Below are 15314 nucleotides of genomic sequence, written 5' to 3' on the forward strand. Positions count from 1 at the left end.
ACATATTCAGAGATCTGGGATTCTTTATAACGAAAAAGAAACAAGAGGGTTGGGAGCAGTGGTTAGAGAGGGTGGTTGGGTTATGGACATTAGGGACAGTGTGTGCTATGGTGAGTGCTGTGAAGTGTGTAAACCTGGCAATTCACAGACCTGTACCTCTGGGGCTAATAATATATTATATGTTAATAAATAAAAAAAAAAACTGGTAGAGTTAATTAAAGGTCAGAGGAAAAACACACGTCTACTGCTTTTCCTCAAAAGTTAAATAAAAAACTTCAAGTTAAGGTCCGTAGCATACTGTAAAGCATCAAACAAAATTATGAAAAATCACATGTATACATGCGCTGGTGTGTGCAAAACAACCTCAGAAGATGGAATCCCTGCAAACAAGTGAAGCGTCTCTTCTCCAAAGCTCTACCCTCCAAACAAGGAAGCAAGGCACCAACAGAGACATTTGGTTTACATGAAGATAGTTTTTCAGGTTATAATAAAAGAGGAAATGTAAGTAAGCTATGATAAAGGTGAAATTGAATATATACCCTTCAGAAGCCCAAAAGAAAATAAAAAGATAAAGAGAACTTATGAAAAATGTGCCTTTTCAAGGGAAACATCAAGTAAGGAATCCTGCTGGATTCTGCAACACAAAACATTACGAAATGTCAATAGATGATGGAAGTGAAAAAAGACATCAAAAACTTTTAATAAAGGTGTCAAAAAGAGGGGCGCCTGGGTGGCTCAGTGGATTAAGCTGCTGCCTTCGGCTCAGGTCATGATCTCAGTGTCCTGGGATCGAGCCCCGCATCAGGCTCTTTGCTCAGCGGGGAGCCTGCTTCTCTCTCTCTCTGCCTGCCTCTCTGCCTACTTGTGATCTCTCTCTCTGTCAAATAAATAAATAAAATCTTTAAAAAAAAAAAAGATGTCAAAAAGATAGTTACAACCATTTAGTTTGACTAGAAAAACAATCAAAATGGTTATTTTCATGCTGTTAAAAATCACTGTTTTGTTTCGTTTTGATCACAGCATTAACCCTACTTCATTACTTTAACTCAGTTTGTTTTTCATTTATCATTTAAAATTCGGGACAAAGTCACTTGGCTTTAATAGCAGCTAGTATAAGCAGGATTCCACCCCACTGAACTTGAGCTACCCAATTACAGACACTCCTGATTCACTTCTATCGAAAGTTCCACTTACTCATAATTGTGAATAAAATGGGAGTTTGGAGGAAAGGGGTACTGGGTCAAACTCCAGAAACAATGGCGTTCAGGGGCTCACGTGTCTAACTCAGTGAGGCAAACATTCAGCAGCTTTTTCAGGCACACTGCTCTTGTGGGGGTACACAAGGCTCACTCAAGAGCTCCAAAAACTTGGGAAAGAAAGAACTCATAACAAACTACCACTTCATCTCAAAAAAGTAACCTGCAAACCCACAGGGAAGAAGTGGAATTATCAGCTATTCAGCAAACGCTTATGGGCACTCCACCCAGCTCAACAGTCTGGATGATCAAAGCTGAAAATTTAAAAAGCATAATACAATCTCTCCATGCTATCCATCTGAGCACAAATAAACCTCCTTTTTAATCAGGTGACTAAAACTACAAATAAGTAAAGAAATCCAACTTTCAAAATACAGTGATTAGGCTTACATGATGACCAAGGATTCAGAGAACACAAAGCAATTTAACTAAAAACAATACAAATTGGGGGCGCCTGGGTGGCTCAGTGGGTTAAGCCTCTGCCTTCAGCTCAGGTCATGATCCCAGGGTCTCTGCTCAGCAGGGAGCCTGCTTCCCTTCCTCTCTCTCTGCCTGCCACTCTGCCTACTTGAAATCTCTGTCTGTCAAATAAATAAATAAAATTTAAAAAAAACAAACAAACAAAAAAGAAAAACAATACAAATTAAGAAATTCTCATAATTGTAAAGGTTGTTCCTTTGTTCATTAAAAATATGCTGAAAACCATGTTAAATGTATGTACTTACCAATTATGAGTTATTACATTATTTTCCTAAAACTGTGGAAAGCTGCTAATGGCCCAAATCCAACTACTTAACCATTCTGGAAGCCCCCAGTGCATGGTCCCACTCATGCTAGCAGGCTTGTGGTGCCCAGTCTGTGCCCAGTTGTGTTTTGTTGGACAACAAACACATCTCAAGGCACTATGAACTGTTAGAATGATAAAGCCTACATTCATGTATTGTTTTGAAAACATACAGCTCTAAATTAAATCAGTAACATTAAGTTAATGCATAAAAGCACACAGGAACATACACTTGAGAAATACAGGAATCAAAGGAAAAATATGTAAAGTGGAGAAGTTTAAAAGAAAGCAAACCAACAGGTACTGAAGTATTGTAGTGTTACCTTTTTGTGCGCATAAGAGCCAGTTTCGTGTAGAATTGCCACACGGAATGGAGGCCACCACGTGTGAAATTCCTTCACCCACTGATGCATCACTGTCGTTGGACAGACAATTATAGTCGGACCCAACCCCTTGAACCTGCACCCAAAACATCCAACAAAACACAACCGTGAATGACAGCATATGGATGAGTAACCACCAAAAAACAAAAAAGAAAATAAATAGGAAGGTAACAGCTTGAAATAGAAAAGCCTAGCTGTGGAAATTTATTGATATTTTCTGTAAAGAAAAAGCTGTTGAATTTAACACCCAGTAAATGAAATTCAGAGTAAAATAAAAGAAAATGAAGCAAAAATTACTTAACCAACTCTAAGTGAGGGAAGGTATTACATAGCTCTTCAAACCTAGGAGAATCTTAGGAGTTTCCACCCACACAATTTCAGCCAACCTCCCAGCTGTGGGAAGTAAGCAGGACAGAAGTGCTCTGAAGGTCGGCAGGCCCAAAGGGACGTGGTTACCAGTGGACGTGGCGATGTCTACAATCAGTTTTCGAACTGCCATGGCCTGCTTTCCTGACACCGCATGGCTGGCTTCTCCATAGTGTGTGTGTGTCGGGGGGAGGGGGGCGGGAGGTGATCACAGTGACCACTTTCCCTGGAGAGCCCACCCCAAGAGTGCAGCTGCGCTGTTCTTGTGGAAAGCAGCAGAGCACAACACAGCAAGAGTATTAAGGGCAGTCCCCCACTGACCCAGCAGTCCCAAACACACATGGATGGACCAGGATACCCACCGCAGCATTATCTACACTGTGGAAAAAATGGATGCTACCTAAACATCCATGTAGACGAGGGTTGGACAAACCATTCCATTTCTTTAATTCAGCACAAGCTCGTCGTTAGGAGCACTGCCTGGGTCTGAATTCCAGCTCTGCCCACATTAACTGCATGATCTTAGGCACATTACTTTACCTCTCTGAACCTCAGCTTCCCATCTTAAAATAGGAATAATAATAGTACTGATCACACAGGACTAAATGAAGATTAATTCAGTTAATACCTATAAAGTGCTCAGAACAACAGTGCCATATAGCAAATATTATAAGGGCTTGTTAAGTAAGATGGAATATCACAGAACTATTAAAATCACTTTTGAAGAATATTTAAAAACCTGGAGAAATGCTCCTAAGAAGTCTTAAAAAACAAAACTTTACAGAAATCACTCCAACTCACTTTCACAGAGAGATGGGAGATTGGTCATGGTGGCCACTATCTCAACATCCCTCCCTCCCTCTCCCTCCTTCCTAACAGAGCCAAGACTTTGTGCATGTGTTCCCTCTTCAGTCCCACACTCGTACTTGATGGGACTCCGCCCACTGCCTAGCTGCGGCGGTGAGATGGCAGAAGCAGGAACTCGGGTCATCCACAGCTGTCAGCACATAGTACCCCTTCCCCCCACCCCAGCCTGGTACCACTCACTCTCCCACTAAGGGCCTGGAAAGACAGGTTTCCTTCAGTGTAGGGAAGGAAGGAAGGATTTCCACTGCAGGAGAGTTTTCTCTCGAGGTCTCTCCATGAACAAGGAAATATCACCCAGTGGTTGTGGGGCAGTTGGGCTGCAGTGCAAGGACATCTGATACTATAAGGAGAACTGACCTTGGGAGAAAACTGAAGTCTCTGGGTCCCTGATGACAGCACTGAGCTGCAGATCACACTGTGTCTACTGCCCACCTCCTCTGGAGGTTCCTAAGTGTATCACACATTTGGGAATATCTGACTCAGTGTAAGGTTTTGCCTACTTGCAGCCAAAATATCCTGATACACTGCATACCACAGGTAACTGACTGAACCTGTACCATCCTGCCCTCCTTCCTCCCATTACAGTGAAACAAGTGTCCTTCTTGTGTAACTAATCCCTCTGTCTGTACCTAGGAGCCCACACCCCACTACATCAAGGCTTTAATGTTTGCCCACTGTTCTTGAATAATCTACACACCTTAAACTGGCCTATGAGACCAAAAGGACTGACCTCTGCTCACCTTTTCAGCCTCACCTGTCTCACTGCCCCCATCCCAACATCTGCCTCTGTGGTTCTGCACTCCACTTGCCAGCACTGTCTTCAGTCCCTGCAAAGTGCACATTTCTCTCATGTCTTGGCATTCCCCTTGTCCCTTCTTACCCTTTATCCGAGCTGCCATCTACTTGAGCGTTAGCCCCTAGCTTCTCTTACAGAGTCTTCCTTTTTCTCTCCAAATGGTTTAAGGATCCTTCCTTGGCATACCCACACTAGTTAGGACCCCATACTAATCCTACCACCATACACATATCACTTGTTCTGTAATTGTGTGTTAGATCCTTTCTAAGCCCCAAGGGTAAGAATGGCTTCTTCTTCAAATGCCTAGACCACAAGATATAGTTCATGAATACTGGCTTTATTAAATGAAGACATTTTCTTAAAGGTTGTTAGAAAATAATGTTCAAAGAGATTATTTCTGAGTTAGGGAATCATGGGTAATTTTTATTTTTTTGCTACAGCTCAGTAAATTCTGAGCTTAAAAAAATTTTTGTAAGTCACTCAGAGTAAATCACACAGTGCTTGAAATATTAAGAATAATCTTCCACACAACTCAAAAATACCTGAGGTTCTAATACAGAAACAAGCCATAACTGAAACGAGGTACCCTTGTATTCCAACGTGACAAAAAGCCTCTACCTACTTCTAAAGCCTCTCACCCTTCAACTACAGCTACTGCCCCAGCCTACTGTCCATATTAAGGGCTCAAGAAGTAGGGACTACAGCAGACTTTGACACTTCCCAAAGAATTCCCAAGGAGGCCCTGCTCCTCACTAAGGACAGGGCCTGCGCAGGCGCCCCCTCAAGCTCCCTGGGGATGGCATAACTCTGGTCTGACCCCTTCCACGACAATATTTCTTTCTAAAAGGATTAAATGCACCAGCTTCTTTATACCCTCCACGGGGAACAAGAGTTATTATCAATATGCACTTAGCAGGGATTAGGAAACAACCAATCAAAACCTGTTTAAAATATTTACAAACAAAGTCACTTTCAAATAAGCATAAATATATATACATGCTTTATTCAGCTACATAACATTTTTTTTCTTTTTATTACATGCTTTCTGCAAACTGCTACACTGATGACTCACACTGTGTCATTTAGGGCCAACACTTTATCCTAGCTGACACGTATCTGGCATTATGATGCCCTTTCACTGCTGCCATTCTCCCCCATTAGAAGACTATGGAGGTTTTCACACTGAGTAGAAATCCAGGAGCAGACCTAGATTGTTCCTGAACCACAGGAGGGGCAATCAAATCCATTAACAGTCACATCAACTGAATCACCCTTTTCCAACCCTCAAAACCAGTGAGATGAGCATAAGAAATGGCTAAATGTACTAGGGTGATTAGCATCAATTACCAAACTGGCTAAAATTCCTTTCATCTTTGATTAGCATTGATTATCTAATGAGTTTAGGACAAGCCACTAGCTCCAAATACCTCAATCTACAGGATGGAAATCATGCTATCCACAGGCTAGGACTTACCAGGAATTACAAAGTAAAATATTAACCTTTGAAAGTTCATTAATTTTTTCAGGCCACTTTATTTGTAACCAGGAATTTAAAGTCTTGGATATCATTTAGTAAATTACTAACTGAAGTTTGAAAAGTAAACAATTTATTTCATCATGGAATTCAGGGGCCCCAGCGTTATAATATGAATAGTCAAGGGAAGAGAAGGCAGTATACACATGATGAACTGGGAGCACAAAAACCAGTATAGACTTGTACAGGTGCATTGTAATACACTCTCTTTTAAAAACACACATGCAAGGAGAAGAATCAATGAAACAAGATGGGATTGGGAGGGAGACAAACCATAAGTGACTCTTAATCTCACAAAACAAACTGAGGGTTGCTGGGGGGAGGGGGGTTGGGAGAAGGGGGATGAGGAGGGTATGTGCTTTGGTGAGTGCTGTGAAGTGTGTAAACCTGGCGATTCACAGACCTATACCCCTGGGGATAAAAATATATGTTTATAAAAAATAAAAAATCATAAAAACACACATGCAAAACACATTAAAAAAACAAAACCAAAAAACTTCTTTAAAGTGAAGTTTCTTCTTGGTAAACCAGAGACTTAAACCATTTCAATGATCATGGACCACAAAATGCAACACAAGTTAGGGCCCCCAAATCTAAAGCTCACAGGCGTTCAGAAAAATGTAAACAGCCAAAATGAGCCATGTCAGCCCACTGAGAACTTCATTTGACCATTCATCCATTTTTCTTTAGGACATAAACACAGACAAGAACTCCAAGTTCATCTAGTTGCAGAGGTGGACAGGTTATAAAACTGTGAGAAAATTGTGATTACAAAATAAGCTCTGGCACATGGAAGTGGAGGGGACCAAGCTCCCACAGCACACCTCTATTCATAAAGAACCTGGCTGTTCGTTCGGCTGACACAGGACTGCATTCTGGGAAGCCACTTCTACCAGTACTATTTTAATAAAGACAATCTGGGCTATTGTCCAACATGCCACACTATTTCATTATGGAAAAGAGGATATGAGCATTGATGGTTAATTGATTACAGCTGCTGCTCATGATTAGCCCTGCCTTCACTCCTAGTAGGATTGCCACCACTCTGGAGAGCATGTTTTAATTTTTAGATCAAAACTACACTGCAGGGATGACTTGAGTTTTCGTAGGCCCAGAGTAATAGACTCCGCACAAGTTTCATGATAATAGGAAGGGAAGGAAAGATAAGAGATGGGAAATAAGAAAATCCCAGATATCATTTAAGGAAAGAAAGACAGTCCTAGAAACCATCTGGGGCAGCCTGGGGCATTCCAGTTATCCAAAAAGAAAACAAACAAACAAACAAAAAATACCCAGGTAAAGATGCAGAGCCAACCCAATCAAAGGGCTTATGTAGAACAGAGAAAGTACTTTTTAAAATGCTAAACTAATGACACTCATAGATAAGAAAACACTAAAGGCTCATTTTCAGCTCTGACTTTTCCCTTGGGCTGGGCTGTTTTCATGGTTCCAAACAAAATATGCAATAGAATTCTAATATTTGAAGGAAAACCTCTGCTTCAATACAACTTCCATGTAATAACAAAAAATATGGCATTTTAAAAGCTTCAAATGCTTCTTTCCCTTTCCCCCATCATGTAAAATATTCCCAAAATAGTCTATAACTTTAAATACTCATGAGAATTGTGATCTTTTAAATTAATGGAAAAGTTAAGGAATAAAAACAGAACACTACTGAAAATCAAAAAAAAAAAAAATTCTTTGCTCAATAGTTTATGGTTTGCATTTGGCTCCATACTAAACATTTCTCTGGGGTTAAACCCATGTTACCATGTTACAGGACAGTCACTTTCTGCAGTTGCTGACTTCAGGCACAGCACACTGTTAAAGGTATCTCTAAACCCTGTTTAGTGAGTATCTGAGGTTGCTACAACATAACCATCTGGTAAACATACTGCTGTTATTCATTAGATAAACCTACTGGAATCCAAGGAGCTCTTAGATTATCTGGGTTCAAGATTAAATAACCTATATAATTCACCTCATATTAGTTTTACCAATGTTGACTTACATAAAGCCGATTTACAGCTTCAATATGGAAATAAAGGCTCACTGTACTTCACGATAAAATACTTCAGTCCTAACATACTGAATTTACACAATCTAAATGCCAATTCTTTCTGAATATCATAGCTTTAATAGTTCAACTAAATTCCTAAAGAGAACAAAGATCACAATCGAAACATAATTTTCCATCATTTTAGGCAATCATTTAGGCTCTGGCTTTAGGGTTGATATAAAATTCTTGAAGACTAGAGAGGGAGAGAGAAGCATAGCGAGCAGACAATTTCATGTTACCAAAAAAAAAAAAAAAAAAAGCCACTACCACTATCTATAAATGCTATCACACATAATGATTATAAAAGAAATTCAGGAGAATGGTTTCTCCAGAGCTCCAACTTTCCCCAGGAAGAGACTTTGTACTTACTGTAATGCTTACCTGGTCTCTTGCCAGAACAAATATTTTAATGTAAAATTTAATAAATGGAACGAAAGGTATTATGCCCAATTTAAAATTCCATATTGTGTAAACTATCGATATTAACATAATTGAGTTTGTAAACAATCCATTTGTAGAAGCTAACCTTAGACACTGTATTGACCCAAAATATCTAGTGGGGCTCATCTGCAAAATGAAGCATCAATGCCTGGAATTCATTAAAAGTGTTACATGTTTAATTTCTCCTGCCCTACAGCTCCATTGTCTCGTAAAAATTTTCCTTTGATGTCCCCCACTAAAAGAATTAAAGGAATATTGTAATTGAAATGTCATCAATAATTCACAAGACCCTCCTCCACAGCAATACATCTGATGAAATATTAATTGAGCTCCACAGACTGACAGTCTGCAGAGGAGCACTTGCCTGTAATTTGAACCACGAGTCCTGATCTTGCTGTAGCTCAGACCTGCCAAGAAGGCAATTATCTGGATGGTCTTGCCCAATCCCATTTCGTCTCCCAGAATTCCTCCTGCCTGCTGGCAGTGCAATTCCCACAGCCACCTAACACCTGTCTGCTGGTACCTACAACAACAAACACCAACAAGAAAGAGAAAATGGCAAATGGTGGATAATACAGATCATAACAGAAAGTACTCATGAATTAATCATTTGGCTAGGTTCTAGTACCAGTCAGAGAAACATGCCGGATGTGTGTTTTACATGAGTATTATATTTATAAGGTCATACATTTTTGATTACCTAGGCATAAAATCACAAATTTTTCTTTATAGAACATGTTAACACATTTCTAATTAAACTGATAGATGGGATAATTAGGGACTATTTCATTTCTTTTTCAACATTAGAAATAGCGTGGTAAACAAGCATAAATTTATTATCTTTTATTCAGTATCTTTCCAGGAAAAAATCTCAAATATTTTTAGTTATATAAAGTTCCAACATTTTTTCTATGAAAAAGAAGCATTAAGTTTTTCTATCTCAGCAGCATCAAAAAGCAAAAGAGAGAACACAATTTACAGCCTATACTGTTGAAAAGTCACTTGACAATTATATTATCCTTTATAGGAAAAATTTAATTGAATTTTAAGGCCATAAACAAGTTTGAATAAAAGGGTTGCTCACAAAATTAGTGTATGATAGATGATCTCTCATATTATTAGCAGATGCAAAAACGAACAGTTTAAAGACTCAACAATACAAAAAGTCTTTTTAACATTTTAAAGCAAAACTTGATTCAGGGGCTTTATCACAGATACAGAAAAACCAAAGCTATTAAAACTTTAAATAAGGAGTACAAGACAAAGAAAAATAGTATGCTCCCCTCTAAAAACAAAGTTGGTATTTCCCTTTCTCCATCAATGGCATATTTAATCTATAATCAAAAAGTGAAGTTAAAAAAAGGAATAATACAAGAAACATTTTGAGAATGAAGGCAAGATAATATCACACAATGGTATGAAAATTATACGGCAAGTTTAAAAATAAATCTAAGGCAAAAAATATTCAAAAGACCATGAAATCTAAAGATTATTTTTTTTCTTCCAAAGAAAATATCAAGGCTGATGAGCTTCCCATCTTAAACACAGGTGGTTTTGGTGTTGGTTTACTGGCCTGATATTTGCTCCAGTCTGTGTGGTATGTCAACCTAAAAATCTCACTGTGAACCCTAGTCCTTGTTGAACTAATTTTATTTCATCTCTTAATCATGTGTTATAATTAATTTCCCCCAGTAGTTACCCAGAATCAATTCCAAAAGTTTACCTCTAGCTGTTGCTATTATGACTATATAAGGAAAACTTTGTATAAGAATGTTGCTGCTCAGTAGGTTAAACCTCTACCTTTGGCTCAGGTCATGATCTCAGGGTCCTGAGATCAAGCCCCACATCAGGCTCTCTGCTCAGCAGGTAGCCTGCTTCCCCCCCATCTCTCTGCCTGCTGCTCTACCTACTTGTGATCTCTCTCTCTGTGCAAATAAATAAATAAAATCTTAAAAAAAAAAAAAAAGAATGTTGCTGCTTATTAAGTTTGCTATTATACACACTGACTATGCATCCTGAAGAAGAGGATTAAAAATCAAAACACAGTAAAGTCTAGTACGGATAAAAGATCATTAAATCAAGGAAGAAGTACAAGTTCTATTAGTACATGGTATATAATCAGAGAATAATGGTTAACTAACTCTTAAGACGCCAACTGCTGGGGAAACAAAGGGCCTCATGGTTTGGATAGAGCCTCAAAACCACCCTACATAAAGATGAGCAACCCATTTTACAGTTAGGATATGAAAGCAGACAGAGGTTAAGCAACCTGCCAAAGGTCACACTGTTAGGAAAAAATGAGCAAGCCAGAACTGAAATCCAGAGCCTCTCCTTCCAAAGTGACTCTACTTTGGAGAGAATCTTGACCAGCAGTTCTTGATGGGAATTATTTTGCTCCCTGGGGGACATAGCACAATCCCTGGAGTCATTTTTGGTTGTTCAAACTGGTAAAGTACAATTGTTATCTAGTAGGTAGAGTCTAGAGATGCTGTTCAACATCCTACAATACAAGAATAGTCCTCACAACAAAATAATTATTCTGTCCAAAATGTCAGCTGTGCTGTGGGTGAGTACGCCTGATCTAGACCAAAAAAATCTAGCTGATTGTGAACCACTACACTAGACCAATCTCAGCTGTAGATAATGATATAGTGCAACGAACTGATGTATGACCAGAAGCACTAAATACTAATCAACCTCCTTTTACTGAAGTGGAGAACAACTATGGGATCAGCTCCTCCAGGCAGAGTAAGGACCAAACTCTCCCAGAGTTTCTCTAGTGTTCCACCACTACAGCACACTGCTTCCCCAACATGGGTCCAATACCTCTTTTTGTTTGGAGCCAATCAACTGAAGGCGGGAAAATCCAGAGGAGCACTTGAGAAACCATGAAAGGAATAAAAAGTAGCAACCTGCACAGTATCCCAAAGGGAGTTTAGGAAGGCTTTAAGACGGCTGCATCCTATGTGACCCAGGAGAGGCAATAACAGTGTGATGGGTGTCTCCTCCTCTACAAATGTAATCTCCAAGGGCATATGATTGTGTGTTTATAAAATGATTAACACTAAAGAAATGGTTTAAGGAAAATTATCTACTAAGTGGTCCTATAAGTCACATCACTACACAGAAATTCCCAATAACTGGGGCATTGTGCAAAGATGGCAAAGAGTGGCTCTTTCTTTCTACAGTGGCCGTCGAACTGCATCAGCACACTGGCTGGCAGGTGTGTGCCACTGGAGGAAGAGGTGTTAGGGGGCCTGGGTTCTCGTTTTAGCAGTGCCACTGACTGACTTAGGTTCTGTTGCATTAATTTCCTAATAAATACTGTAAACAATCAAAAGCAGGTTACAGAACACAGTTTTCAGAAAATTTGGAAAGCATATAAAAAATTACTCCTTGTAAAGATTTTTTTACAAACTACTGGACAATAGTTAAAAAATGATGATACTCTGCTTCCCCCATGAGACTGAAGTACACAAAATAACCACAAATAATTGGTATATCTTGGCATTGTCACACTAACCCAAGATTGCATTTGCTAGTGTGGCTAAATGTAAGGTCAAAGATTGAAGTTTGTCATCTGATTGCTAAATTACACAGATGAATGCATTTGCTGGGCAAACTTTCAACATAGAATTTTAAAAGTTAAACATGACCTTGCAGAAAATAGCACTTAAATGGATAATTGTACCTTCTGACTCCCTTGTGTACAACTATACCCTGTTAATTTAATTCCACAGAGTGCAATAAATACAGCAAAAAATACATCTATGGTTTAACATTAAACTGGCCTGGCTAAAACTTAATCATAAAAGAAAAATGGAAACTTATCAATCCTATTAATTTTTTTCATACCACGAAAGAAAAGGAACAGAAGTTTAATAACACTTATGAAATATTTAAAAACCCATTTTTGAGAAATAAACACAAAATAGTTTCCAGAAACATGTAATTAAGACTAATTAAAACAAACTGACATGTATTTATATATTTATATAAATACAACTATATAAACAATATATTTTTATATATATACACCTCTACATAAACTACATATTTATACAACTACATAAATATAACTACACTATAGAGTTAATAGTCAATACGCTGAATCCTATTTACTTTTTTTTTAATTTACTTGACAGAGAAAGAGAGATCAAAAGTAGGCAGAGAGGCAGGCAGAGAGAGAGGAGGAAGCAGGCCCCCTGCTGAGCAGAGCCCAGTGCGAGGCTCGATCCCAGGACCCTGGGATCATGACCTGAGCCCAAGGCAGAGGCTTAACCCACAGAGCCACCCAGATGCCCCTCCTATATACTCTTAATAAGCAAAGTTTGGTTCTAATAACTGAAATTTCTTTGGCAGAAAATCTCACACTTATACAACAATGCACATTCAACTTGACTCTTGAGGATACATACCAACTTACTACACAGGCAGAAGTATCCGTCTTCATTAAATCAATTTAATTTATAATGTGAATATTCCTTTTGCTAGTACAACACTGATACTATTTGGACTGCTCCTTAACAAGCAATCACTTTAGAGATGATAAAAAGAATTGTCAATAAATGTTGTTTACATACCCTTCCATAATTAATTTTCATTGGGAAGAAGCAATAAACAAAGTAGCCACCTCTCTGGGCTACAAAATGATTTGTCTGCAAAAATTACTAGAGTGATTCAGATTTGAGCTTCTACGTAGATCGGCTTCTGTCCCGTGATGGCAACCCCGCCAAGATACTTCACATTTTTAGGATTTCAGCTTTCCTGTATATTTAGCGGGATAAACTAACACTCCCAACTCCTTTTGCCCACCCTACCCTCACTAAGGTAAAAATTAAAACCATAATATAAGCCCTCTGAGGGGAAATATAAAAAGCATGTTATTTTTAAATAGACATCTTGCACGAGTTTAAGGCATGGCAGACAACCGAATCTATGAAGGAGAATAAGCATAATCGTCTCAAAGAAAGAAGTTAAACATCCTCCAGCCAATTACCAAGTGATGCTACTAAATGGAAAGTAGCTCTTTAATGGTTTAACTTCCTATGTGCATGCATCAAGAAGTCTTCCTAAAGTATCTTGTTAAGTAAATCCCAGGAGTGATGAGACTGAAGCTGCGCCTCAGTATTTTCATTCATCATGGGGGACTGGCCCAGGCCATGCAGGCCAGAGGCTTCTATCACACAGCTTCCAGTTATCTAGAACACTCGGCCACTTCACATATGAAATAGTCAGTTTCAAATAACAACTTAATACTGAAGGTGTTTGCCTTGATCTTCTATTTTGACATTAGAACAAGATCTACATAAAATATTTAGATGCACATTTGGTCAGCTCAAAAGTATTATACCCTTAGGTACAATATAAAACACTCAAACTACTCTCAATAGTTTTTATTTCTACACGGAAGAAAAAAAAACACCCCAATATTGATTTTAATATACAGCTCTTCTGACTTAATTCATCTGACTTAAGAAATTAAGAGGTTTGGTCCCTTAGAATCACTAAGAACAAAAAAATAATTCAGTGCAGATGGCTTTTAAACGTGTTGCTTTAGCTGGCCGAGACAGGTCCACATAGACTCACCAGCTTCCAAACATGCCCCATGCGCACTTCAGTCAATTTATTATCATCTACTTTTAATGAGCAGCACGTGGCTAAAATTTCATTTGACAGTATCTATATTTGCAATGAATTGCTGCAAGTATCTTAAGGGCCCATAGGTAACTACTGTGTCATATCTAAACTATAAATTTGTACACAATGGCTTGATGACAGATATAAAGGAAAGAACACAGGCACATACTTAAAAAGCTTTTTGAACAGAAAACCCGGCATTTTAAAATCATCAAACTCTGCATCGCTCTCCTCAGAATCGTCTTCCAGCTTCAGAGACTTCTCTTTGTCCCGCAGCCTCAGCTTATTCCATCTCCTACCATGAAAATAAAAATCATATTTCCATTACTTTGGTTACAAGACAGATTAAAATATAGTTCTAGATAATGCACAGGAAAAAGAAGGAAATTAGAATGGTCTTTTAGCTTTCTGCTACTGTCATTACCCAAAACACTGATAGTCAAAGAAAAAAAATTCTCTTCTCCTTCCTTCCTTCCTTTTCAACTCAATTCTTCTTTGAATTATTACATCTGCTTTAGAAATATTTCTGTAAGGTCCCATTTCATTATCAAAACTACTTGTGCCTCTTCTGACTTTACCCTGAGGGGAAATTTTTCTGCTACTTCCTAAGATATATGAATTTAATTCTAGAAAAGATTCAGTGAAAATTTCAATATAACTAAGTATCTCCAAAATAGCAATATAACAAAAAATAGATTTTATTTATCATTATTATTTCTGTGCTAAAGACATGATAGTCATAGCATAAAACAGCATAGTACCTTGAACATAAGTACCTTGAACATAGTACCTTGAACATAAAGCAAATTTTGTGTCAAAATTGCTATATATCAGATTAACATACTGTTTACTTAATGGGGGGGCATCACCAATATCAAAGGACTAATAAGTAAACAACTTAGAAAAAAATGTGTTCACTAAATAAAATCTAAGTTATAAATTTAGTAATATGATGCTTTTCGGATATAAAATGAGAGTTTACATTTCACAGAGGTGATGCCATGCATGTATACCAGAAGAAACGTCTAAAGATCTGAAAGTCTTAATAAAGACACACTGAGGTTTTTGAGAAGATATAGTCCTTTAAACAGACTAATTCGGCATCCAAATAACTACATAATGGACACCAGTGTCCTCAGTTAATATGTGTGTGTGTGTGTCTGTGTGCTGTGTGTACAACTTACACAC

General features: G+C 38.2%; 1 protein-coding gene across 1 annotated transcript in view; it reads right to left on the minus strand.

The window, feature by feature from the left end:
* The window catches only part of ERCC6 (ERCC excision repair 6, chromatin remodeling factor), a 73102-nt gene that overhangs the window by 30838 nt on the left and 26950 nt on the right, over positions 1 to 15314 (minus strand). The window contains exons 6-8 of the mRNA XM_082718626.1: positions 14296 to 14421; positions 8851 to 9009; positions 2364 to 2499 (exon numbers count right to left, since the gene is read on the minus strand). Of these exons, the coding sequence (XP_082574752.1) occupies positions 2364 to 2499; positions 8851 to 9009; positions 14296 to 14421 (421 nt within the window). The remainder of the gene's footprint in view (positions 1 to 2363; positions 2500 to 8850; positions 9010 to 14295; positions 14422 to 15314) is intronic.

This window comes from Mustela nivalis, assembly GCF_964662115.1.
Source record: "Mustela nivalis genome assembly, chromosome: 2".
Classification (NCBI taxonomy): domain Eukaryota; kingdom Metazoa; phylum Chordata; class Mammalia; order Carnivora; family Mustelidae; genus Mustela; species Mustela nivalis.